Source organism: Oncorhynchus masou, chromosome 22 (genome assembly GCF_036934945.1).
Source record: "Oncorhynchus masou masou isolate Uvic2021 chromosome 22, UVic_Omas_1.1, whole genome shotgun sequence".
In the NCBI taxonomy this organism is placed as follows: domain Eukaryota; kingdom Metazoa; phylum Chordata; class Actinopteri; order Salmoniformes; family Salmonidae; genus Oncorhynchus; species Oncorhynchus masou.
The window spans coordinates 27810748-27837407 of NC_088233.1; the positions used below are offsets into that span (position 1 = coordinate 27810748).

Here is a 26660-nt window from a genome sequence, read left to right on the forward strand (position 1 = left end):
TCTGTGTAATCTGAGGGAAATATGTCTCTCTAATATGGTCATACATTGGGCAGGAGGTTAGGAAGTGCAGCTCAGTTTCCAACTCATTTTGTGGGCAGTGAGCACATAGCCTGTCTTCTCTTGAGAGCCATGTCTGCCTACGGCGGTCTTTCTCAATAGCAAGGCTATGCTCGCTGAGCCTGTACATAGTCAAAGCTTTCCTTAATTTTGGGTCAGTCACAGTGGTCAGGTATTCTGCCGCTGTGTACTCTCTGTGTAGGGCCAAATAGCATTCTAGTTTGCTCTGTTTTTTTGTTAATTCTTTCCAATGTGTCAAGTAATTATCTTTTTGTTTTCTCATGATTTGGTTGGGTCTAATTGTGCTGCTGTCATGGGGCTCTGTAGGGTGTGTTAGTGAACAGAGCCCCAGGACCAGCTTGCTTAGGGGACTCTTCTCCAGGTTCATCTCTCTGTAGGTGATGGCTTTGTTGTGGAAGGTTTAGGAATCACTTCCTTTTAGGTGGTTATAGAATTTAACAGCTCTTTTCTGGATTTTGATAATTAGTGGGTATCGGCCTAATTCTGCTCTGCATGCATTATTTGGTGTTCAACGTTGTACACGGAGGATAATTTTGCAGAATTCTGCGTGCAGAGTCTTAATTTGGTGTTTTTCCCATTTTGTGAAGACTTGGTTGGTGAGCGGACCCCAGACCTCACAACCATAAAGGGCAATGGGCTCTATGACTGATTCAAGTATTTATAGCCAAATCCTAATTGGTATGTTGAAATTTATGTTCCTTTTGATGGCATAGAATGCCCTTCTTGCCTTGTCTCTCAGATCGTTCACAGCTTTGTGGAAGTTACCTGTGGCGCTGATGTTTAGGCCAAGGTATGTATAGTTTTTTTGTGTGCTCTAGGGCAACAGTGTCTAGATGGAATTTGTATTTGTGGTCCTGGTGACTGGACCTTTTTTGGAACACCATTATTTTGGTCTTACTGAGATTTACTGTCAGGGCCCAGGTCTGACAGAATCTGTGCATAAGATCTAGGTGCTGCTGTAGGCCCTCCTTGGTTGGTGACAGAAGCACCAGATCATCAGCAAACAGCAGACATTTGACTTCAGATTCTAGTAGGGTGAGGCCGGGTGCTGCAGACTTTTCTAGTGCCCGCGCCAGTTCGTTGATATATATGTTGAAGAGGGTGGGGCTTAAGCTGCATCCCTGTCTCACCCCACGACCCTGTGTGAAGAAATTGTTGTGTTTTTTGCCAATTTTAACCGCACACTTGTTGTTTGTGTACATGGATTTTATAATGTCATATGTTTTACCCCCAACACCACTTTCCATCAGTTTGTATAGCAGACCCTCATGCCAAATTGAGTCGAAGGCTTTTTTGAATTCAACAAAGCATGAGAAGACTTTGCCTTTGTTTTGGTTTGTTTGGTTGTTCATTAGGGTGTGCAGGGTGAATACATGGTCTGTTATACGTTAATTTGGTAAAAAGCCAATTTGACATTTGCTCAGTACATTGTTTCATTGAGGAAATGTACGAGTCTGCTGTTAATGATAATGCAGATGCAGAGGATTTTCCCAAGGTTACTGTTGATGCATATTCCACGGTAGTTATTGGGGTCAAATTTGTCTACACTTTTGTGGATTGGGGTGATCAGTCCTTGGTTCCAAATATTGGGGAAGATGCCAGAGCTAAGGATGATGTTAAAGACTTTTAGTATAGCCAATTGGAATTTGTTGTCTGTATATTTGATCATTTCATTGAGGATACCATCAACACCACAGGCCTTTTTGGGTTGGAGGGTTTTTATTTTGTCATTCAATGTAATTGGAGAATCTAGTGGGTTCTGGTAGTCTTCAATAGTTGATTCTAAGATCTGTATTTGATCATGTATATGTTATTGCTCTTTATTCTTTGTTATAGAGCCAAAAAGATTGGAGAAGTGGTTTACCCATACATCTCCATTTTGGATAGATAATTCTTCGTGTTGTTGTTTGTTTAGTGTTTTCCAATTTTCCCAGAAGTGGTTTGTGTCTATGGTTTGTGTCTCTCTCTCTCTCTCTCTCTGTCTTTTTCTTTCTTTCTTTCTTTCTTTCTTTCTTTCTTTCTTTCTTTCTTTCTTTCTTTCTTTCTTTCTTTCTTTCTTTCTTTCTTTCTTTCTTTCTTTCTTTCTTTCTTTCTTTCTTTCTTTCAGGAATTGTACTATTCTAAGACATACTAATAGCCTCTATCTGTCCTGATGTATCTTTCTCCCAATGTCCTCTAAGAAGGTCTGTTCTCTTGTTAAAGTGACTATAACAACTATAATATGTTTGTATGTCTTCACCCAGTAGCCCAGGCCAGGCCTGGGATAGAGTGGTGATTATACACCAGACTAGCAGCTGGAGATATCTCTGGAGTCACAGGAACAGACACGGTTAAAACACACACTGCTCACACCGCTTAACTCTCCTGTCTGAGAAATAGTTACTTCCCTTTCTTCCACTTTTCCTCTCTCTTTCTATTGTCTCTCTCTCTGTCTCTCTCTCTGTCTCTCTTTCTATTGTCTCTCTTTCTATTGTCTCTCTCTCTGTCTCTCTCTCTATGTCTCTCTCTCTGTCTCTCTTTCTATTGTCTCTCTCTCTGTCTCTCTTTCTATTGTCTCTGTCTCTCTTTCTGTTGTCTCTCTCTGTCTCTCTTTCTATTGTCTCTCTCTCTGTCTCTCTTTCTATTGTCTCTCTCTCTGTCCCTCTTTCTCTGTCTTTCTTTCTATTGTCTCTCTCTCTGTCTCTCTTTCTATTGTCTCTCTCTCTGTCTCTCTTTCTATTGTCTCTCTCTCTGTCTCTCTTTCTGTCTCTGTCTCTCTCTGTCTCTGTCTCTCTCTCCCTGTCTCTCTCTCTGTCTCTCTTTCTGTTGTCTCTCTCTGTCTCTCTTTCTATTGTCTCTCTCTCTGTCTCTCTCTCTCTGTCTCTCTCTCTGTCTCTCTCTGTCTCTCTTTCTGTTGTCTCTCTCTCTGTCTCTCTTTCTATTGTCTCTCTCTCTGTCTCTCTGTCTCTCTTTCTATTGTCTCTCTCTCTGTCTCTTTCTTCTGTCTCTCTCTCTGTCTCTTTCTATTGTCTCTCTGTCTCTTTCTATTGTCTCTCTCTCTGTCTCTCTCTGTCACTCTCTCTCTGTCTCTCTCCCTGTCCATCTTTCTGTTGTCTCTCTCTCTGTCTCTCTTTCTGTCTCTTTCTCTGTCTCTCTTTCTGTTGTCTCTCTCTCTGTCTCTCTCTCTGTCTCTCTTTCTGTTGTCTCTCTCTGTCTCTCTCTCTGGTGTCTCTCTCTCTGTCTCTCTCTCTCTGTCTCTCTCTGTCTCTCTTTCTGTTGTCTCTCTCTCTGTCTCTCTTTCTATTGTCTCTCTCTGTCTCTCTCTCTCTCTTTCTATTGTCTCTCTCTCTCTTTCTATTGTCTCTCTCTCTGTCTCTTTCTCTGTCTCTTTCTGTTGTCTCTCTCTCTGTCTCTCTCTCTGTCTCTTTCTGTTGTCTCTCTCTCTCTCTTTCTGTTGTCTCTCTCTCTCTCTCTGTCTCTCTCTCTCTTTCTGTTGTCTCTCTCTCTGTCTCTCTTTCTATTGTCTCTCTCTGTCTCTCTCGCTCTCTCTTTCTATTGTCTCTCTCTCTGTCTCTCTGTCTCCCTCTCTCTGTCTCTCTTTCTGTTGTCTCTCTCTCTGTCTCTCTTTCTGTCTCTCTCTCTGTCTCTCTTTCTGTTGGCTCTCTCTCTGTCTCTCTTTCTATTGTCTCTCTCTGTCTCTCTCTCTATCTCTCTTTCTGTCTCTCTCTCTCTGTCTCTCTCTGTCTCTCTTTCTGTTGTCTTTGTCTCTCTCTCTCTGTCTCTCTCTCTGTGTCTCTCTTTCTATTGTTTCTCTCTCTGTCTCTCTTTCTGTCTCTCTTTCTATTGTCTCTCTCTCTCTGTCTCTCTCTCTGTCTCTCTCTCTGTCTCTCTCTCGGTCTCTCTCTGTCTCTCTTTCTATTGTCTCTCTCTCTCTGTCTCTCTTTCTATTGTCTCTCTCTCTGTCTCTCTCTCTGTCTCTCTTTCTATTGTCTCTTTCTTTTGTCTATTTCTATTGTCTCTCTCTCCCTCTCTGTCTCTTTCTATTGTCTCTCTTTCTATTGTCTCTTTCAATTGTCTCTCTTTCTATTGTCTCTCTTTCTATTGTCTCTCTCTTTCTATTGCCTCTCTCTCTCTGTCTCTCTATTGTCTCTCTATTGTCTCTCTCTTTCTATTATCTCTCTCTCGCCTTTTCTTTCTCTCTGTCTCTCGCTCTCTCTCTGTCTCTCGCTCTCTCTCTGTCTCTCGCTCTCTCTGTCTCTTGCTCTCTCTCTGTCTCTCGCTCTGTCTCTTTCTATTGTCTCTCTCTCGCCTTTTCTTTCTCTGTCTCTCTCTCTGTCTCTCTCTCTCTGTCTCTCTTTCTATTGTCTCTCTCTCGCCTTTTCTTTCTCTGTTTCTCTCTCTGTCTCTCTTTCTATTGTCTCTCTCTCTCTCTCTCTCTGTCTCTCTTTCTATTGTCTCTCTCTCTCTCTCTCTCTGTCTCTCTTTCTATTGTCTCTCTCTCTCTGTCTCTCTTTCTATAGCTTGAATGAATGAATGTGTTGCAGTCGTAACTGCAGGATTTACCAACAGGACTCTGTGTGGTGCTGATGTTTTACAGTACGTCAAGTACTTAACTATGACCCTTTGTTCAGAGCAAAGGTGTGTGTGTGTGTGTGTGTGTGTGTGTGTGTGTGTGTGTGTGTGTGTGTGTGTGTGTGTGTGTGTGTGTGTGTGTGTGTGTGTGAGAGAGAGCTGCTCTCCCGTGTGTCTGTGTTGAGTGTCAGCACGTACGGGATGTGCTTCATTCTCCATGTTCCTCATCTGGAAAATCATCCCGTGTCCTTCCCTCACCTTTCCCATATCGCCTCCACAGTCGCTTGATTTGTAACTTGATTTCAGGAAAGGGAGAACCTGTAGATTACCCTGCTTTCATTGGGTGGAAAAACCCTGTCTGTGTCAGACAGAGAAGAAATCAATTTAATACAGACTTAACTGGAGGAAATGGCATATTCTGCCTGTATGTGCTGAACAGGCACTTTCCCCTTCCTACCAGAGACTGGCCTCACTCGTAATTGTGTGTGTGTGTGTGTGTGTGTGTGTGTGTGTGTGCGTGTGTGTGTGAGAGAGAGAGAAGGGTGTATAGGACAGACAAAGGGAGCTCAGTACTTAGACGCAGGTCTTAAGTTGGAGACGCAGCCAGGTGGAGAGGTGTGTATGTGACCCAGCCAGGTGGAGAGAGGTGTGTATGTGACCCAGCCAGGTGGAGAGAGGTGTGTATGTGACCCAGCCAGGTGGAGAGGTGTGTGTATGTGACCCAGCCAGGTGGAGAGTTGTGTATGTGACCCAGCCAGGTGGAGAGAGGTGTGTATGTGACCCAGCCAGGTGGAGAGAGGTGTGTATGTGACCCAGCCACGTGGAGAGAGGTGTGTATGTGACCCAGCCAGGTGGAGAGGTGTGTGTATGTGACCCAGCCAGGTGGAGAGAGGTGTGTGTATGTGACCCAGCCAGGTGGAGAGGTGTGTGTATGTGACCCAGCCAGGTGGTGAGGTGTGTGTATGTGACCCAGCCAGGTGGTGAGGTGTGTGTATGTGACCCAGCCAGGTGGAGAGGTGTGTGTATGTGACCCAGCCAGGTGGAGAGGTGTGTGTATGTGACCCAGCCAGGTGGAGAGAGGTGTGTATGTGACCCAGCCAGGTGTAGAGAGATGTGTATGTGACCCAGCCAGGTGGAGAGGTGTGTGTATGTGACCCAGCCAGGTGGAGAGAGGTGTGTATGTGACCCAGCCAGGTGGAGAGAGGTGTGTATGTGACCCAGCCAGGTGGAGAGGTGTGTGTATGTGACCCAGCCAGGTGGTGAGGTGTGTGTATGTGACCCAGCCAGGTGGTGAGGTGTGTGTATGTGACCCAGCCAGGTGGAGAGGTGTGTGTATGTGACCCAGCCAGGTGGAGAGGTGTGTGTATGTGACCCAGCCAGGTGGAGAGAGGTGTGTATGTGACCCAGCCAGGTGGAGAGAGGTGTGTATGTGACCCAGCCAGGTGGAGAGGTGTGTGTATGTGACCCAGCCAGGTGGAGAGAGGTGTGTATGTGACCCAGCCAGGTGGAGAGAGGTGTGTATGTGACCCAGCCAGGTGGAGAGAGGTGTGTGTATGTGACCCAGCCAGGTGGAGAGAGGTGTGTATGTGACCCAGCCAGGTGGAGAGAGGTGTGTATGTGACCCAGCCAGGTGGAGAGGTGTGTGTATGTGACCAAGCCAGGTGGCGAGAGGTGTGTGTATGTGACCCAGCCAGGTGGAGAGAGGTGTGTGTATGTGACCCAGCCAGGTGGAGAGAGGTGTGTATGTGACCCAGCCAGGTGGAGAGAGGTGTGTATGTGACCCAGCCAGGTGGAGAGGTGTGTGTATGTGACCAAGCCAGGTGGCGAGAGGTGTGTGTATGTGACCCAGCCAGGTGGAGAGAGGTATGTATGTGACCCAGCCACGTGGAGAGAGGTATGTATGTGACCCAGCCAGGTGGAGAGAGGTGTGTATGTGACCCAGCCAGGTGGAGAGAGGTGTGTATGTGACCCAGCCAGGTGGAGAGAGGTGTGTATGTGACCCAGCCAGGTGGAGAGGTGTGTATGTGACCCAGCCAGGTGGAGAGAGGTGTGTATGTGACCCAGCCAGGTGGAGAGGTGTGTGTATGTGACCCAGCCAGGTGGAGAGAGGTGTGTATGTGACCCAGCCAGGTGGAGAGGTGTGTGTGTGACCAAGCCAGGTGGCGAGAGGTGTGTGTATGTGACCCAGCCAGGTGGAGAGAGGTGTGTGTGTGACCCAGCCAGGTGGAGAGAGGTATGTATGTGACCCAGCCAGGTGGAGAGAGGTGTGTATGTGACCCAGCCAGGTGGAGAGAGGTGTGTGTGTGTATGTGACCCAGCCAGGTGGAGAGAGGTGTGTGTGTGTATGTGACCCAGCCAGGTGGAGAGAGGTGTGTATGTGACCCAGCCAGGTGGAGAGAGGTGTGTGTGTGTATGTGACCCAGCCAGGTGGAGAGAGGTGTGTGTGTGTATGTGACCCAGCCAGGTGGAGAGAGGTATGTATGTGACCCAGCCAGGTGGAGAGAGGTGTGTATGTGACCCTTCCAGGTGGAGAGAGGTGTGTATGTGACCCAGCCAGGTGGAGAGAGGTGTGTATGTGACCCAGCCAGGTGGAGAGAGGTGTGTGTGTGACCCTTCCAGGTGGAGAGAGGTGTGTATGTGACCCAGCCAGGTGGAGAGGTGTGTGTATATGACCCAGCCAGGTGGAGAGAGGTGTGTATGTGACCCAGCCAGGTGGAGAGGTGTGTGTATATGACCCAGCCAGGTGGAGAGAGGTGTGTATGTGACCCAGCCAGGTGGAGAGAGGTGTGTATGTGACCCTTCCAGGTGGAGAGAGGTGTGTATGTGACCCTTCCAGGTGGAGAGAGGTGTGTATGTGACCCTTCCAGGTGGAGAGAGGTGTGTATGTGACCCTTCCAGGTGGAGAGAGGTGTGTATGTGACCCTTCCAGGTGGAGAGAGGTGTGTATGTGACCCTTCCAGGTGGAGAGAGGTGTGTATGTGACCCTTCCAGGTGGAGAGAGGTGTGTATGTGACCCTTCCAGGTGGAGAGAGGTGTGTATGTGACCCTTCCAGGTGGAGAGAGGTGTGTGTGTGACCCAGCCAGGTGGAGAGGTGTGTATGTGACCCTTCCAGGTGGAGAGGTGTGTATGTGACCCTTCCAGGTGGAGAGAGGTGTGTATGTGACCCAGCCAGGTGGAGAGGTGTGTATGTGACCCTTCCAGGTGGAGAGAGGTGTGTATGTGACCCAGCCAGGTGGAGAGAGGTGTGTATGTGACCCTTCCAGGTGGAGAGGTGTGTGTATGTGACCCAGCCAGGTGGAGAGGTGTGTATGTGACCCAGCCAGGTGGAGAGAGGTGTGTATGTGACCCAGCCAGGTGGAGAGAGGTGTGTGTGTGACCCAGCCAGGTGGAGAGAGGTGTGTATGTGACCCAGCCAGGTGGAGAGAGGTGTGTATGTGACCCTTCCAGGTGGAGAGGTGTGTGTATGTGACCCAGCCAGGTGGAGAGGTGTGTATGTGACCCAGCCAGGTGGAGAGAGGTGTGTATGTGACCCAGCCAGGTGGAGAGAGGTGTGTGTGTGACCCAGCCAGGTGGAGAGAGGTGTGTATGTGACCCAGCCAGGTGGAGAGAGGTGTGTATGTGACCCAGCCAGGTGGAGAGAGGTGTGTATGTGACCCAGCCAGGTGGAGAGAGGTGTGTGTGTGACCCAGCCAGGTGGAGAGAAGATTGGTTGGTATTTATGAAGGAACATCATCATTCTGATATGATGACTTATGACCAGTTCATGCTGCCATTTCCCTCCTCCCTCTTCCACATTTTCTCTTTCTCCCCAAACTATATCTCTGATCAAGCAAAGTCTTAAAATGTGGTCAGGGCAAGGTCATGGAGGAATGAGCTGAATGAGCTAGTCAAAGCCAGCTCTCTTAATTGCTTTTATAAGGTGCCCTTTTCACATGAGGACTTCTCTGCTTGCTCACTTTCACACATAGAACTTGGTATGAATACACATCATTACTACTGTAGCTTAGAGGGATCCCCTTTGTATTATCTGCTCTTAAATGGCTTGGGAATACTTACGTTTCTTTATTTGTTCTCAAATAATTCTATAGTATAGTCTCATTTTTTCCCTCTCTCTATCTCTCCCTCATCCCCCATCGGCATACTTCTTTTCACTACTCCTGAACGGTAGTGGTGGGGGCAGCACGGGATGAGGAGAAGGGCAGCACGGGATGAGGAGAGGGGCAGCACGGGATGAGGAGAGGGGCAGTACGGGATGAGGAGAGGGGCAGCACGGGATGAGGAGAAGGGCAGCACGGGATGTGGAGAGAGGGCAGCACGGGATGAGGAGAAGGGCAGCACGGGATGAGGAGAGGGGCATTAAGGGATGAAGAGAGGGGCAGCACAGGATGAGGAGAGGGGCAGCACGGGATGAGTGGAGGGGCAGCACGGGATGAGTGGAGGGGCAGCACGGGATGAGTGGAGGGGCAGTACGGGATGAGGAGAGGGGCAGCACGGGATGAGGAGAGGGGCAGTACGGGATGTGGAGAGAGGGCAGCACGGGATGAGGAGAAGGGCAGCACGGGATGAGGAGAGGGGCATTAAGGGATGAAGAGAGGGGCAGCACAGGATGAGGAGAGGGGCAGCACGGGATGAGTGGAGGGGCAGCACGGGATGAGTGGAGGGGCAGCACGGGATGAGTGGAGGGGCAGCACGGGATGAGGAGAGGGGCAGTACGGAATGAGGAGAAGGGCAGTACGGGATGAGGAGAGGGGCAGCACGGGATGAGGAGAGGGGCAGCACGGGATGAGGAGGGGGGCAGCACGGGATGAGGACAGGGCAGCACGGGATGAGGTGAGGGGAAGCACGGGATGAGGAGAGGGGCAGCACGGGATGAGGAGAGGGGCAGCACGGGATGAGGAGAGGGGCAGCACGGGATGAGGAGGGAGGCAGCACGGGATGAGGAGAGGGGCAGCACGGGATGAGGAGAGGGGCAGCACGGGATGAGGAGGGAGGCAGCACGGGATGAGGAGAGGGGCAGCTCGGGATGAGGAGAGGGGCAGCACGGGATGAGGAGAGGGGCAGCACGGGGTGAGGAGAGTGGCAGCACGGGGTGAGGACAGGGCAGCACGGGGTGAGGAGGGGGCAGCACGGGATGAGGAGGGGGCAGCACGGGATGAGGAGAGGGGCAGCACGGGATGAGGAGAGGGGCAGCACGGGATGAGGAGAGGGGCAGCACGGGATGAGGAGAGGGGCAGCACGGGATGAGGAGAGGGGCAGCACGGTATGAGGAGAGGGGCAGCATGGGTGAGGAGAGGGGTGAGGAGAGGGGCAGTACGGGGTGAGGAGAGGGGCAGTACGGGATGAGGAGAGGGGCAGCACGGGGTGAGGAGAGGGGCAGCACGGGATGAGGAGAGGGGCAGCACGGGATGAGGAGAGGGGCAGCACGGGATGAGGAGAGGGGCAGCACGGGATGAGGAGAGGGGTGAGGAGAGGGGCAGTACGGGGTGAGGAGAGGGGCAGTACGTGATGAGGAGAGGGGCAGTACGGGGTGAGGAGAGGAGCGTGAGAGCAGTGAGTTGGAGCTTGTGCATTATCTTAGGGGATACTTGTTCCACTAGCTCCATTAGAGCTGGCTTCAACACTATTAAATGGGTCAGTGGTGTGTGTGTCTGTGTGGTTATTGAAGAGCTTGGTGTCTGTGTGGTTATTGAAGAGGTTGGTGTGTGTGTGTGGTTATTGAAGAGGTTGGTGTGTGTGTGTGGTTATTGAAGAGGTTGGTGTGTGTGTGTGTGGTTATTGAAAAGATTGGTTGAGTGGTCTAGTTCCTTATTGAACAGGAACGGGCCTCATACCATTTCCTCATTTGATTGGATGACCACACTTCTAATTGTATTACAGGCCCACTCTCTTTTCTCTCTCTTTCCCCTCTCCATCCCTCCTCTCAACACATGGAAGGAGGTGTGTGGTACACGGTCATTTGTCTCAGGCGTGGTACTAAACTGCTTTAACTTCTCTGCTCCGTCTGCGTAATGCAGGAGGGTTTGTGAGGAACCATTCTGTCACGACACTTTCTTTCTCTCGCTCTTTAGTCTGGCTTTACCCTTCCATCTCCATCCTGACTTTACCCTTCCATCCTGTCTTTACCCTTCCATCCCCATCCTGACTTTACCCTTCCATCCCCATCCTGGCTTTACCCTTCCATCCCCATCCTGACTTTACCCTTCCATCCCCATCCTGACTTTACCCTTCCATCCCCATCCTGACTTTACCCTTCCATCCCCATCCTGACTTTACCCTTCCATCTCCATCCTGACTTTACCCTTCCATCCCCATCCTGACTTTACCCTTCCATCCCCATCCTGACTTTACCCTTCCATCCCCATCCTGACTTTACCCTTCCATCCCCATCCTGGCTTTACCCTTCCATCCCCATCCTGGCTTTACCCTTCCATCCCCATCCTGGCTTTACCCTTCCATCCCCATCCTGACTTTACCCTTCCATCCCCATCCTGACTTTACCCTTCCATCTCCATCCTGACTTTACCCTTCCATCCCCATCCTGACTTTACCCTTCCATCCCCATCCTGACTTTACCCTTCCATCCCCATCCTGACTTTACCCTTCCATCCTGACTTTACCCTTCCATCCCCATCCTGACTTTACCCTTCCATCCCCATCCTGACTTTACCCTTCCATCCTGACTTTACCCTTCCATCCCCATCCTGACTTTACCCTTCCATCTCCATCCTGACTTTACCCTTCCATCCCCATCCTGACTTTACCCTTCCATCTCCATCCTGACTTTACCCTTCCATCCCCATCCTGACTTTACCCTTCCATCCCCATCCTGACTTTACCCTTCCATCCTGACTTTACCCTTCCATCCCCATCCTGACTTTATCCTTCCATCCTGACTTTACCCTTCCATCCCCATCCTGACTTTACCCTTCCATCCCCATCCTGACTTTACCCTTCCATCTCCATCCTGACTTTATCCTTCCATCCTGACTTTACCCTTCCATCCCCATCCTGACTTTACCCTTCCATCCTGACTTTACCCTTCCATCCTGACTTTACCCTTCCATCCCCATCCTGTCTTTACTCTTCCATCCCCATCCTGACTTTACCCTTCCATCCCCATCCTGTCTTTACTCTTCCATCCCCATCCTGACTTTACCCTTCCATCCCCATCCTGTCTTTACTCTTCCATCCCCATCCTGACTTTACCCTTCCATCCCCATCCTGTCTTTACTCTTCCATCCCCATCCTGACTTTACCCTTCCATCTCCATCCTGACTTTACTCTTCCATCTCCATCCTGACTTTACCCTTCCATCCCCATCCTGACTTTACCCTTCCATCCTGACTTTACCCTTCCATCTCCATCCTGACTTTACCCTTCCATCCCCATCCTGACTTTACCCTTCCATCCTGACTTTACCCTTCCATCCCCATCTTGACTTTACCCTTCCATCCCCATCCTGACTTTACCCTTCCACCCCCATCCTGACTTTACCCTTCCATCCCCATCCTGTCTTTACTCTTCCATCCTGACTTTACCCTTCCATCCTGACTTTACCCTTCCATCCCCATCCTGTCTTTACTCTTCCATCCCCATCCTGACTTTACCCTTCCATCCCCATCTGACTTTACCCTTCCATCCCCATCCTGACTTTACCCTTCCATCCCCATCCTGACTTTACCCTTCCATCCCCATCCTGACTTTACCCTTCCATCCCCATCCTGACTTTACCCTTCCATCCCCATCCTGACTTTACCCTTCCATCCCCATCTTGACTTTACCCTTCCATCCCCATCCTGACTTTACCCTTCCACCCCCATCCTGACTTTACCCTTCCATCCCCATCCTGACTTTACCCTTCCATCCTGACTTTACCCTTCCATCCCCATCCTGACTTTACCCTTCCATCCCCATCCTGACTTTACCCTTCCATCCCCATCCTGACTTTACCCTTCCATCCCCATCCTGACTTTACCCTTCCATCCCCATCCTGACTTTACCCTTCCATCCCCATCCTGACTTTACCCTTCCACCCCCATCCTGACTTTACCCTTCCATCCCCATCCTGACTTTACCCTTCCATCCTGACTTTACCCTTCCATCCCCATCCTGACTTTACCCTTCATCCCCATCCTGACTTTACCCTTCCATCCCCATCCTGACTTTACCCCCTTCCACCCCCATCCTGACTTTACCCTTCCATCCCCATCCTGACTTTACCCTTCCATCCTGTCTTTACCCTTCCATCCCCATCCTGACTTTACCCTTCCATCCCCATCCTGACTTTACCCTTCCATCCTGACTTTACCCTTCCATCCCCATCCTGACTTTACCCTTCCATCCCCATCCTGACTTTACCCTTCCATCCCCATCCTGACTTTACCCTTCCATCCCCATCCTGACTTTACCCTTCCATCCCCATCCTGACTTTACCCTTCCATCCCCATCCTGACTTTACCCTTCCATCCCCATCCTGACTTTACCCTTCCATCCTGACTTTACCCTTCCATCCCCATCCTGACTTTACCCTTCCATCCCCATCCTGACTTTACCCTTCCATCCCCATCCTGACTTTACCCTTCCATCCCCATCCTGACTTTACCCTTCCATCCCCATCCTGGCTTTACCCTTCCATCCCCATCCTGACTTTACCCTTCCATCCCCATCCTGACTTTACCCTTCCATCCTGACTTTACCCTTCCATCCCCATCCTGACTTTACCCTTCCACCCCCATCCTGACTTTACCCTTCCATCCCCATCCTGACTTTACCCTTCCATCCTGACTTTACCCTTCCATCCCCATCCTGACTTTACCCTTCCATCCTGACTTTACCCTTCCATCCCCATCCTGACTTTACCCTTCCATCCTGACTTTACCCTTCCATCCCCATCCTGACTTTACCCTTCCATCCTGACTTTACCCTTCCATCCCCATCCTGACTTTACCCTTCAATCCCCATCCTGACTTTACCCTTCCATCCCCATCCTGACTTTACCCTTCCATCTCCATCCTGACTTTACCCTTCCACCCCCATCCTGACTTTACCCTTCCATCCCCATCCTGACTTTACCCTTCCATCCCCATCCTGACTTTACCCTTCCATCCCCATCCTGGCTTTACCCTTCCATCCCCATCCTGTCTTTACCCTTCCATCCTGACTTTACCCTTCCATCCTGACTTTACCCTTCAATCCCCATCCTGACTTTACCCTTCCATCCCCATCCTGACTTTACCCTTCCATCTCCATCCTGACTTTACCCTTCCATCCCCATCCTGACTTTACCCTTCCATCCCCATCCTGACTTTACCCTTCCATCCCCATCCTGACTTTACCCTTCCACCCCCATCCTGACTTTACCCTTCCATCCCCATCCTGACTTTACCCTTCCATCCTGACTTTACCCTTCCATCCTGACTTTACCCTTCCATCCCCATCTTGACTTTACCCTTCCATCCCCATCCTGACTTTGCCCTTCCATCTCCATCCTGACTTTACCCTTCCACCCCCATCCTGACTTTACCCTTCCATCCTGACTTTACCCTTCCATCTCCATCCTGACTTTACCCTTCCACCCCCATCCTGACTTTACCCTTCCATCTCCATCCTGACTTTACCCTTCCATCCCCATCCTGACTTTACCCTTCCATCCTGACTTTACCCTTCCATCTCCATCCTGACTTTATCCTTCCATCCTGACTTTACCCTTCCATCCCCATCCTGACTTTACCCTTCCATCCTGACTTTACCCTTCCATCCTGACTTTGCCCTTCCATCTCCATCCTGACTTTACCCTTCCATCCCCATCCTGACTTTACCCTTCCATCTCCATCTTGACTTTACCCTTCCATCTCCATCCTGACTTTACCCTTCCATCCTGACTTTACCCTTCCATCTCCATCTTGACTTTACCCTTCCATCTCCATCTTGACTTTACCCTTCCATCCTGACTTTACCCTTCCATCCTGACTTTACCCTTGTGAAAGTCAAAAAGGTCACAGGTATGTTACAGACAGAGGGAGAAGGGTATGGTGGTCTGATGCTTGTGTTGTCATCATGGTGAACTTGTGCCTCGAGTCCTAACACGTGGCTCTTTTGGCAGACAGACAGACACACACACACCGACCGACCGAGAGAGACACCATGCTGTCTGTCTTTTCCCCAATGGATGTCAATGTACTGTCTTTGTCATCCTGTTTTGGATAAAACCATTATTCATGAGGAGTGTTCAGCCAAAGTCAGAGGAATGATACTTTACAAGTAGTATTTAACCTGTCTGGTGCAGCCTAGTCAGCTTTAGTGCACTAAGTCTTACTTCCCCAACGCCCTTCAAGAGACCACAAATTGTCAGCCTCCTCGTAAAACTCCTCAATGTTTGTGTCCGCATGTTCCCCCTCTCTCACTTTCCCTCTTTCTTTCCCCCCTTCTCTCCTTCAGAACCCTGGCCATCTGTCTAATTGTTCACCTCCATCGCTTAATGCTTTTGACATGCTTTCCCCCTCTTTCCAGGCAATAAACTTTATTTCTCCCTCTCTCTCTCTCTTTCTCCCTCTTTCTCTCTCTCTCTCTCCCTCTCTCTCTCTCTCTATTTCTCTCTTTCTCCCTCTTTCTCTTTCTCTCTCTCTCTCTCTCTATATATATATTTCTCTCTCTATATATTTCTCTCTCTCTCTCTCTGTCTCTCTCTCTATATATTTCTCTCTCTCTCTCTCTCTCTCTCTCTCTCTCTCTCTCTCTCTCTATATATATATATATATATATATATATATATATATATATATATATATATTTCTCTCTCTCTATATATATATATATATATATATATATATATTTCTCTCTGTCTGTCTGTCTGTCTATCTCTCTCTGTCTCTGTCTCTCTCTCTCTCTCTCTCTCTCTCTCTCTCTCTCTCTCTCTCTCTCTCTCTCTCTCTCTCTCTCTCTCTCTCTCTCTCTCTCTCTCTCTCTCTCTCTCTCTCTCTCTCTCTCTCTCTCTCTCTCTCTCTCTCTCTCTGTCATATTGTATTCATATATGTATTCATATTGAGCGTCTAATAAGTTTGTCCCAAAGTGCTTTAACAGCAACCCTGGCCTTAACCCCTAAGAACAAGGATAAATGACAGTGTTCAGGAAAAATCCTCTAGGTGGGAGGAAACCTTTAGAGGAACCAGACTCTAGTGGGGGAGGTGAGGGAGGCATAGACCGTGTGTGTGTCACATTTATAGGGTCATTAAATGAGCTGATTATATCCACTCTTACCTGTGTGTAGATGATATGAAACAGATCCCCTATAATCAGACTTCTATAATGTCCATAATCACCTCCTTAACGTTGTATAGCCCTGCAATGCTATATAATAGCATCAGGAGAACCATTCTGGGTCAGATCCGCTGTGGTTTGAGTAAAGACAAAATAACTCAATATACTTTAAAATGACTGAAACCAAATGGAAACAGTGAAGTAATGATAAAGGACCTACATTCATACAGTCTCATGACTGTCCAGCCCATGAAGAAAAGAGGACAATTTTAGCAAATTTTGACACCAATAAAATAGAACACATTTTCAGTGCGGTCCTCCGGACCTCTTTGAAGACCTAATGCAGCCCCCAGGGCAAAATGAGTTTCACACCCCGGGAATAGATCATTCTACGCTGGTATGGTTTTACCCTTGAGTCACATCATTGAGCAGTTTGTGTGTGTGTGCGTGTGCGTGTGTGAGAGAGAATGTATTAATACTCATAGGGGCAGTAAATGCGAGTGTAAAATGGTTGAAAAGTGTACCTCAAACATGAAGGAGCTGTTAACCCTTGGCGTGCTTGTCTTGGCTGGTGGGTATCTTTCCATGTGTGTCCTTGCTGTGGGTGTCATATATAGTCACTCTCTACAGAGACAGACGTAGGAAGGAAAATCATTCCCTTATGACATTCCTGGGTGAGAGATGAGATGTGGGTCAGGCTGTCAGGGAGAAACCGAAGCGTGGAACACTCTTCCTGGGGTAATGTGAGCTGACAGTGTTCTCTAGGGACAGCGGGGAAAGTGTGCATCAGGAATAGCTGATATTCCCAATCCCAGACAGTGGGGATCACGGGAGTGATGTTTCTCTCTCTCAGGTGTGAGGATGAATCTGACGGACCATTTACACACACTGTCTGTCTGTCTGTCTGGTGCTGTGTCTGTCTGTCTGTCTGTCTGTCTGTCTGTCTGTCTGTCTGTCTGTCTGGTGCTGTGTCTGTCTGTCTGTCTGTCTGTCTGTCTGTCTGTCTGTCTGTCTGTCTGTCTGTCTGTCTGTCTGGTGCTGTGCTGTGCTGTGCTGTGCTGTAGTCTGGGTTCTATACCTGGTCATGGTAATACATCTCTGACAGGATCAGCTGGGTGTGTAGACTGATCCAGTATAATAGAGTAGATAATGAATAGTCTGTAGACTGACCCAGTGTGATAGAGGAGATAATGAATAGTCTGTAGACTGATCCAGTGTGATAGAGTAGATAATGAATAGTCTGTAGACTGACCCAGTGTGATAGAGGAGATAATGAATAGTCTGTAGACTGATCCAGTGTGATAGAGTAGATAATGAATAGTCTGTAGACTGATCCAGTGTGATAGAGTAGATAATGAATAGTCTGTAGACTGACCCAGTGTGATAGAGTAGATAATGAATAGTCTGTAGACTGATCCAGTGTGATAGAGTAGATAATGAATAGTCTGTAGACTGATCCAGTGTGATAGAGTAGATAATGAATAGTCTGTAGACTGATCCAGTGTGATAATGAATAGTCTGTATTCGGTGTGTAAATGCAGATGCGCATTTAGCTGTACAGTCATCTATCTTTCACCACTCCTCTCCCTGTCCACCGGCATATGGTGTGTGATGAGCTACACAGGAACAGACAGAACCATGCATATTTACACAGAACCATGAGCATTTACACAGAACCATGAGCATTTACAGAGAACCATGAGCATTTACACAGAACCATGAGCATTTACACAGAACCATCAATATTTACACAGAACCATGAGCATTTACACAGAACCATGAGCATTTACACAGAACAATGAGCATTTACACAGAACCATCAATATTTACACAGAACCATGAGCATTTACACAGAACCGTAAACATTTACACAGAACCATGAGCATGTCAGGAGCCATCAACAGCCTGAGAGAGATGTGAACCTGTCTGCTGTAGTTGATCTGTGGTCATAATGTCTCATCAGATCTGGAGACGTCTGCAGTCAGTCTGGTCTAACTCAACATCAGCAGATGTCAATCTAAATGCTTACTTCTGGAGGAGCTAGTGTTTGTGTCATACCGAAACTCAGAATATTGATGATGTTGATGAGGATGATGATAAAGGTATTGTGTGTTGTCTGTTCTCTCTGCAGCACAAGGCCAGGTTGGAGGCCATGATGTTGGACCTGGCCTCTCTCCGCAGTGTCAGAGAGTTCGCTGACTCCTTCAAGACCAAGAAACTGTAAGTAATCTGTTATGTCTGTTTATTCCTATGTTACTGTAGCAATATGAACTGCCCCAGGGTTCCACAAAAACACTCTCTGTAGTCGTGAGTAAGACCTTTAAACAGGTTAACATTCACAAGGCTGCAGGGTCAGATGGATTACCAGGACACATACCCAGAACATGTGCTGACCAGCTGGCAAGTGTCTTCACTGACATGTTCTATCTCTCTCTGACCCAGTCTGTAATAACTACATGGCTCACATCAACACCATCATCCAAGACAGAATGGACCCACTCCAATTCGCATACCGCCCAAACAGATCCACAGATGATGCAATCCATTTTGCACTCCACACTGCCCTTTCACACCTGGACAAAGGAACACCTATGTGAAAAAATCTTATCTCCCTTATCCTCTTCTTCCTCCTCTCCCTCATCCTCTTCTTCCTCCTCTCCCTCATCCTCTTCTTCCTCCTACCCCTCATAATTTTCTTCCTCCTCTCCCTCTCCCTCATGTTCCTCTCCCTCCACTCTCCTCTCGCTCCACTCTCCTCTCGCTTCACTCTCACTGCACTCCTCCCTCCACTCTCCTCTCCCTCCACTCTCCTCTTGCTCCACACCTCCCTCCACTCTCCTCTCGCTCCACTCTCCTCTCGCTTCACTCTCCTCTCACTCCACTCCTCCCTCCACTCTCCTCTCGCTCCACTCTCCTCTCAATTCACTCTCCTCTCACTCCACTCCTCCCTCCACTCTCCTCTCGCTCCACTCTCCTCTCCCTCCACGCTCCTCTCGCTCCACTCCTCCCTCCACTCTCCTCTTGATCCACTCCTCCCTCCACTCTCCTCTCGTTTCGCTCTTCTCGCCCTCCTCTCTCCTCTTGCTCCACTCCTCCCTCCACTCTCCTCTCGCTCTACTCTCCTCTCGCTTCACTCTCCTCTCGCTTCACTCCTCCCTCCACTCTCCTCTCGCTCCACTCTCCTCTCGCTCCACTCTCCTCTCGCTCCACTCTCCTCTCTCTCCACTCCTCCCTCCACTCTCCTCTCGCTCCACTCTCCTCTCGCTCCACTCTCCTCTCGCTTCACTCTCCTCTCTCTCCACTCCTCCCTCCACTCTCCTCTCGCTCCACTCTCCTCTCGCTCCACTTTCCTCTCCCTCCACTCTCCTCTTGCTCTCCTCTCCCTCCACTCTCCTTTTGCTCCACTCCTCCCTCCACTCTCCTCTCACTCCAGTCTCCTCTCACTCCACTCCCCTCTCGATCCACTCTCCTCTCCCTCCACTCTCCTCTCGCTCCACTCCTCCCTTCACTCTCCTCTCGCTCCACTCTCCTCTCCCTCCACTCTCCTGTTGCTCCACTCCTCCTTCCACTCTCCTCTCCCTCTACTCGCCTCTCGCTCTCCTCTCGCTCCACTCCTCCTTCCATTCTCCTCTCGCTCCACTCCACTCCTCCCTCCACTCTCCTCTCGCTTCACTCTCCTCTCGCTCCACTCCTCCCTCCACTCTCCTCTCGCTCCCCTCTCCTCTCGCTCCACTCCTCCCTCCACTCGCCTCTCCCTCCACTCTCCTCTCCCTCCACTCTCCTCTCGCTCGCCTCTCCCTCCACTCTCCTCTCCCTCCACTCTCCTCTCGCTCTCCTCTCACTCCACTCCTCCCTCCACTCCACTCTTCCTCTCACTCCACTCTCCTCTCGCTCCACTCTACTCTCCCTCCACTCTTCGCTCCTCTCCCTCCACTTCTCGCTCCACATCTCTATTCCTCCAATCATCTCTAACTCCTCTTCCTCTAAACAAGTGAAATATCACTACAAGTTTGGCACACCTGTATTTGAGGACATTCTCCCATTCTTCTCTGTAGATCCTCTCAAACTCTGTCAGGTTGGATGGGGAGTGTTGCTGCACAGCTATTTTCAGGTCTCTCCAGAGATGTTCGATCAGGTTTAAGTCCGGGCTCTGGCTGGGCTACTCAAGGACATTCAGAGACTTGTCCCAAAGCCACTCCTGTGTTGTCTTGGCTGTGAGCTTAGGGTCTTGTCTTGTAGGAAAGTGAAACTTTGTCCCAGTCTGAGGTCCTGAGCGCTGTGGAGCAGGTTTTCATCAAGGATCTCTCCGTAATTCATCTTTGCCTTGATCCTGACTAGTCTCCCAGTCCCTGCCGATGAAAAACACTCCCACAGCATGATGCTGCCACCACTGTGCTTCACTGTAGGGATGGTGCCATGTTTCCTCCAGACGTGATGCTTCACATTCAGGTCAAAGAGTTGAGTCTTGGTTTCATCAGACCAGAGAATTGTGTTTCTCATGGTCTGAGAGTCCTTTGGGTGCCTTTTGGCAAACTCCAAGCGGGCTGTCATGTGCCTTTTACTGAGGAGTGGCTTCCGTCTGGCTACTCTACCATAAAGTCCTGATTGATGGAGTGCTGCAGAGAGGGTTGTCCTCCTGAAGGTTCTCCCATCTCTACAGAGGAACTCTGGAGCTCTGTCAGAGTGATTCATCGGGTTCATAGTCTCCTTCCTGACCGAGGCCCTTCTCCGATTGCTCAGTTTAACCTGGCGACCAGCTCTAGGAAGTGTAGGTGGTTCCAAACGTCTTCCATTTTAGAATGATGGAGGCCACCGTGTTCTTGGAGACCTTCAATGCTGCAGACATCTTTTGGTACCCTTCCCCAGATCTGTTCCTCAACACAATCCTGTCTCGGAGCTCTAAAGACAATTCCTTCAACCTCATGACTTGATTTTTGCTCTGACATGCACTGTCAACTGTGGGACCTTATATAGACAGGTGTGTGCCTTTCCAAATCATGTCCAATCAACTTAAAGAAATACAGTCGGTGGTCGCTATAGTAATTTAAAGAAATACAGTCAGTGGCCGCTATAGTAATTTAAAGAAATACAGTCGGTGGCCGCTATAGTAATTTAAAGAAATACAGTCGGTGGCCGCTATAGTAATTTAAAGAAATACAGTCGGTGGCCGCTATAGTAATTTAAAGAAATACAGTCGGTGGCCGCTATGGGTTCTAAAGGGATTTATATTAAGTATCAAAACTAAATGTAATCACTAAAATATACTTGTGGGGGCATCCCAGGGGAAGTTAGAGCAGAGTTGAGAGGAGAGTCTGTGAGCTGTGAATGGCATGGGGCAGTTGTCTGATACTGACAGAACCATATTAGAGAACGCTTGTCTTCAGACACACAAAACACACACATTTCTACCCTGTGTGTGTGTTTGTTCCAGCTCCCGTCCCTGTATGGCCAATAAAGTCCTGTGTTAATGATCATTGGACAGAGCCCAGCCGCACACAGAGCCAATCACCTCCTCCAGGCAGGTTATCATTGATGTCAGAGATCATGCCAAAGGGGGCTAGTTACACTAAATATACAATATACTCATCTATCCCTGTTTGGTACTTAACACCCCCGCTTGACCAGCGCTAAGATAACAGTTCGACCGGGCCAGCAGCAGTAGGCCCATTAAAGACCTTCATTAGACCGGTGGTTATGAGGATGAGACCCTGCGCTAGGAACTAATGTCTGCTCTTCTTCTTCTGAGGAGGAGGAGGAGGAGGAGGAGGGGGTTATGAGCTCTGAGAGATACACATTAAGGACAAGTGCTCTCGCCTAACTTGTGGTCTGATTTTAACTGGTGGTCCCTCTTTAACTGACCTGTAAAATCACCAACAGTTTGTTTATCTAACTGAAAGAGGTCTTACATACAGATGTCGTATCTTAATTTGACCAGTTTCTCACAGCAGGAAAATAATCCTGCAGCAATGTGGATTATAATTAATGGACATTTTTGTATGGGGTTGATTCATTTTTCATCAGGGCAAATCAAGTCTGACATTAAAACATACAAAAAAAGATGTAGAAATGACAAAATTTAGAATCCTTTTTAAACCTAAACCTAAACCTGTATTCCAAATGCTCTGTTACTTCATGTCAGTCAATTATCTTATTTGAGCTGTTCTTGCCATATTATGGACTTGGTCTTTTATCAAATAGGGCTCTCTTCTGTATACCACCCTACCTTGTCACAACACAACTGACTGGCTCAAACACATTAAGAAGGAAAGAAATTCCACAAATTAACTTTTAACAAGACACACCGGTTAATTGAAATGCATTCCAGGTGACTACCTCATGCAGCTGGTTGAGAGAATGCCAAGAGTGTGCAAAGCTGTCATCAAGGCAAGGGGTGGCTACTTTGAAGAATCTCAAATATAAAATACATTTTGATTTGTTTTACTCTTTTTTAGTTACTACATGATTCCATATGTGTTATTTAATAGTTTGTCTTCACTATTATTCTGCAATGGAGAAGATAGTACAAAATAAAGAAACACCTTTGAAGGAGTAGGCGTGTCCAAACACTGCTTTCTTACTCCCCACCAACCTGTTCTCTAGCTCTATTAAGTCACGGACGCTGGCTACATTTTAGGCAGTGGATTTGGAGTTCAATCTAAAGATGACTTCTTACTTTGGGTTAAACGCTGCGGCGAAGAGTTTTTGAATGATTCTGTATATAGCACGGTAGAGTATGATTTGCATATGTAGGAATTATGTAGTTGGTGTGGACTGAGTGTGACTCTCAGTAATGCACCCTATGTGAGCTGTGTGAGCTGTGTGAACTGTGTGTGCTGTGTGTGCTGTGTGAGCTGTGTGAGCTGTGTGTGCTCTGTGAGCTGTGTGAGCTGTGTGTGCTCTGTCAGCTGTGTGAGCTGTGTGTGCTGTGTGTGCTCTGTGAGCTGTGTGTGCTCTGAGCCGTGTGTGCTGTGTGTGCTCTGAGCTGTGTGTGCTCTGTGAGCTGTGTGTGCTCTGAGCCGTGTGTGCTGTGTGTGCTCTGTGAGCCTAGTGTGCTGTGTGTGCTGTGTGTGCTGTGTGTGCTCTGTGAGCTCTGTGAGCTGTGTGTGCTCTGTGAGCCGTGTGTGCTGTGTGTGCTGTGTGAGCTGTGTGAGCTGTGTGTGCTCTGTGATCTGTGTGTGCTCTGTGAGCTGTGTGTGCTCTGTGAGCTGTGTGTGCTGTGTGTGCTGTGTGAGCTGTGTGTGCGCTGTGTGTGCTCTGTGAGCTGTGTGTGATGTGTGTGCTGTGTGAGCTGTGTGTGCTCTGTGTGCTCTGTGAGCTGTGTGTGCTGTGTGAGCTGTGTGTGCGCTGTGTGTGCTCTGTGAGCTGTGTGTGCTGTGTGTGCTGTGTGAGCTGTGTGTGCTGTGTGAGCTGTGTGTGCTGTGTGAGCTGTGTGTGCTCTGTGAGCTGTGTGTGCTCTGTGAGCTGTGTGTGCTGTGTGTGCTGTGTGAGCTGTGTGTGCTCTGTGAGCTGTGTGTGCTGTGTGAGCTGTGTGTGCTCTGTGAGCCGTGTGTGCTGTGTGTGCTGTGTGTGCTGTGTGTTAGGAGGCCTGAAGGTGAATGTACACTCCCGTCCTCTCTAACAGTGTTATAGGGAAGAATCATTAGAGCCATGCATAACAATTCACACATTCAATTTCTAGCATCCAGTTTTTAATGAATCCAGCAGGCAGTCTTAAACACAGGGTACACACACTGCCCTGGGCCTCGTAATTCATTCTAATGGAAGAAATCAAACATTGGTGGGCGTGTTTGGATTGTTCGCCAGTGTTACTGTGGTTTCGAGCTCGCTGGAGGGATGCCGCCTACAAGGATCTCTCACAGCCCGACATGGCCAGAGAACCGAAGCAAAACTGTAGGAGTAGTCAACAGTGCTTCAAGACCGGAACCCTGGCCCCTTGGTGTGGAGTCTGTTTGTGAATAGAGCCCCAGAACCTGATAGAACTTCTGTAGGTTCATCTCTTGGTAGGTGAGGCTCTGTGGTGGAATGTGTGGTCATCACTTATTTTTAGGTGGTTGTAGAATTGAACAGCTTTTTTCTGGATGTTAATAACCTTTCAGGGCTAGGCATCGCACTAGGAGGACAACTTCTGGTGAAACCATAACTAGCGGGTGTAGTCTTAATTCTGCTCTGCATGCATTGTTTGGGGTTTTGCGTTGTACACAAAGTACAACGCAAAACCTCACAGCCATAATGGGTTCTATAACTGATTGAAGTATTTTTTGCCAAATCCCCCCTCTCTCTCTCCCTGCTCTCTCTCTCTCCCCTCTTTCAATCTCTCCCTGCTCTCTCTCTCTCTCTCTCTCTCCCTGCTCTCTCTCTCTCCCCTCTTTCAATCTCTTCCTGCTCTCTCACTCTCTCTCCCTGCTATCTCCCCCCTCTCTCTCTCTCTCTTTCTCTCTCTCTCAGGTTGATATGATGACTATTCAATGTGTTGGTTGTTTCTGTTGGCTGGTGTCCAACTGTATTCAGTATCTCTGTCAGACCATGGGGGAGTAAGAGAGGAAGCCCGCTATACAGTATACATACAGTATATCATATCACTAATACTCTGTCTCTAGCAGCTGCACACAGGAATAGCACACCTCTCTCTTTCCCTCCTGTCTTCCCCTCTCCGTTCCTTTCCTTCTCCCTAGATCTCTGGTTACAGAGTGGAGAGGAGGTCACAGTGCCTATACCTTGTAATACTGGCGCTCAGTGTCTCATTGCCTGTATGTCCCTCTCCTTTCCCCTTAGGCCGCTCCACATCCTGATATGTAACGCAGCTGTGTGTACCCAGCCTTGGCGTCTGACGGAGGACGGCCTGGAGTCCACCTTCCAGATCTGCCACCTAGGTCACTTCCTGTTGGTGCAGTGTCTACAGGAAGTGCTGCGACGCTCCGCCCCCGCCCGTGTGGTGGTGGTGTCCTCTGAGTCACACAGGTCTGTATTCACTGACTAAACAAATATTATTTATAACCACTACCTAACCCCCTAAAGCATAAGCCCTACCCTCACACTTACACTATATGTAAATCAATACTGAACTGAACCTAGAGAGGATCCAGGCTCCGAGAGTTGGCCAGTCCTTTTCTGGCTGAGATTATAAGAGTACATGGCCATTGAGGCCAGATCGTTCTTCAAGATGTTCAAATGTTCATAGATGACCAGCAGGGTCAAATAATAATCACAATTGTTGTAGAGGGTGCAGCAGGTCAGCACCTCAGGAGTAAATGTCAGTTGTATTTTCATAGCTGAGTATTCAGAGTTCGAGACAGCAGGTGCACTAGAGAAGGAGAGAGAGGGGACGAAAACAGCAGGGCCAGGGCAAGGTACCACGTCTGGTGAACAGGTCATCGTTCCATAGCCACAGGCAAAACAGCAGAAACTGGATCAGCAGCACGACCACGGGCACAGCCAGGGGTCATCAGGCCAGATAGTCCTGAGGTATGGTCCTAGGGCTCAGAGAGAGAGACAGAGAGAGACAGAGAGAGACAGAGAGAGACAGAGAGAGACAGAGAGAGACAGAGAGAGACTGAGAGAGACTGAGAGAGACTGAGAGGAAAAAAAGAAGGAACAGCATGTCAGAAATCAGCTCAATGTAATTGAAGAATCCATAGACTAACCATTTCTTGGAAAATTGTAAAACACTGTCATGTCTTTGGCTATGCCGGATTAAGTGATATGACATGCTATTCTATTCAGCAATACAAAATCAAGTTTAATTACTTCTTTACTAAATACCTAACTAATCACACAGATGTACATATACACAGAATGAATAATACCTTGATTGCAAATTATGTCATAAAGGAAAACATCCCTAGCGGACGGAACAGATATGACAGCTGGTTACACAAAGAAAAGAGGGTTGGGTTTGAGTGAAAGAGCGGGAAGACTGAGAAACAAAGGGAGAAGCTCTGCTATCGTAAATACAGTATCTTATGCATTCTAAATTACCGCCCATTTGGAAAATATTTTCTCTGAACTGCGCTTCGGGAGGTTGGTCGTAGATGCTGGTCATGTTGGCCAACAGAGATCTTCCTGTCCTCGGAAGAATGTCACTGGTGGTGAACGGGGTACGTTGCAGTGTCGTCGTTGTGTGGTAGACGGGATACATCATCCGTCCTTTCCTAGCCCGCGTTTACGGCGGCCACTGCTAACTCAACGGCTAGGAGGTATCACTTCTGTAGTGTATAAGAGTTCAAAGTTCATACCATTCGCAACCAAAGCTCACGCTGAGGTTGGCTTCGTTCTGTAGTTATTATCTGAATCCTTGTGACATCGGACCGTCATCCTAATTTACCCGGAACAGACGGTTACATTTTCGTCAAGGGCTTATATAGTGGAGATAGAGAAGGGTGTGTTTCATAGTTTATAACCCATGTCTCTTCACAGGGGCGGGCCACTGATTGAGCAGAGCTCTTATCTTATGAAAACCCAATTCTCTCATTTGGAAGCTAAAATTACATTTAATCTTTTCACAAATAGTTTCATTTAAATTGCATTTAAATTGCACAACAATTCCATGTGAATCTGATAACTATAGTTTGTCGTTCCTTCATCAGTCATAATGTCTCAGATGACAACCGAACTGACGTCATATTCATTAAGTACCAATGCATATTTTCAACTGGTTCTATTGTCAAAATATGGTTCCTCCCCCCCACTTGTTTGATGTTCCCAGACTCTCTATGTTTAACAAAGGCTATTCAAGAGTCCCTCAGTAGAGTCAGAGAGAGAGAGAAGGGAGAAAGGT

The 26660-nt window shown here is 48.6% G+C and overlaps 1 protein-coding gene across 1 annotated transcript in view; it reads left to right on the plus strand.

The window, feature by feature from the left end:
- The window catches only part of LOC135509274 (WW domain-containing oxidoreductase), a 188293-nt gene that overhangs the window by 73409 nt on the left and 88224 nt on the right, over positions 1-26660 (plus strand). Inside the window, exons 6-7 of the mRNA XM_064929789.1 lie at positions 18018-18106; positions 24659-24844. Coding sequence (XP_064785861.1) covers positions 18018-18106; positions 24659-24844 — 275 coding nt within the window. The remainder of the gene's footprint in view (positions 1-18017; positions 18107-24658; positions 24845-26660) is intronic.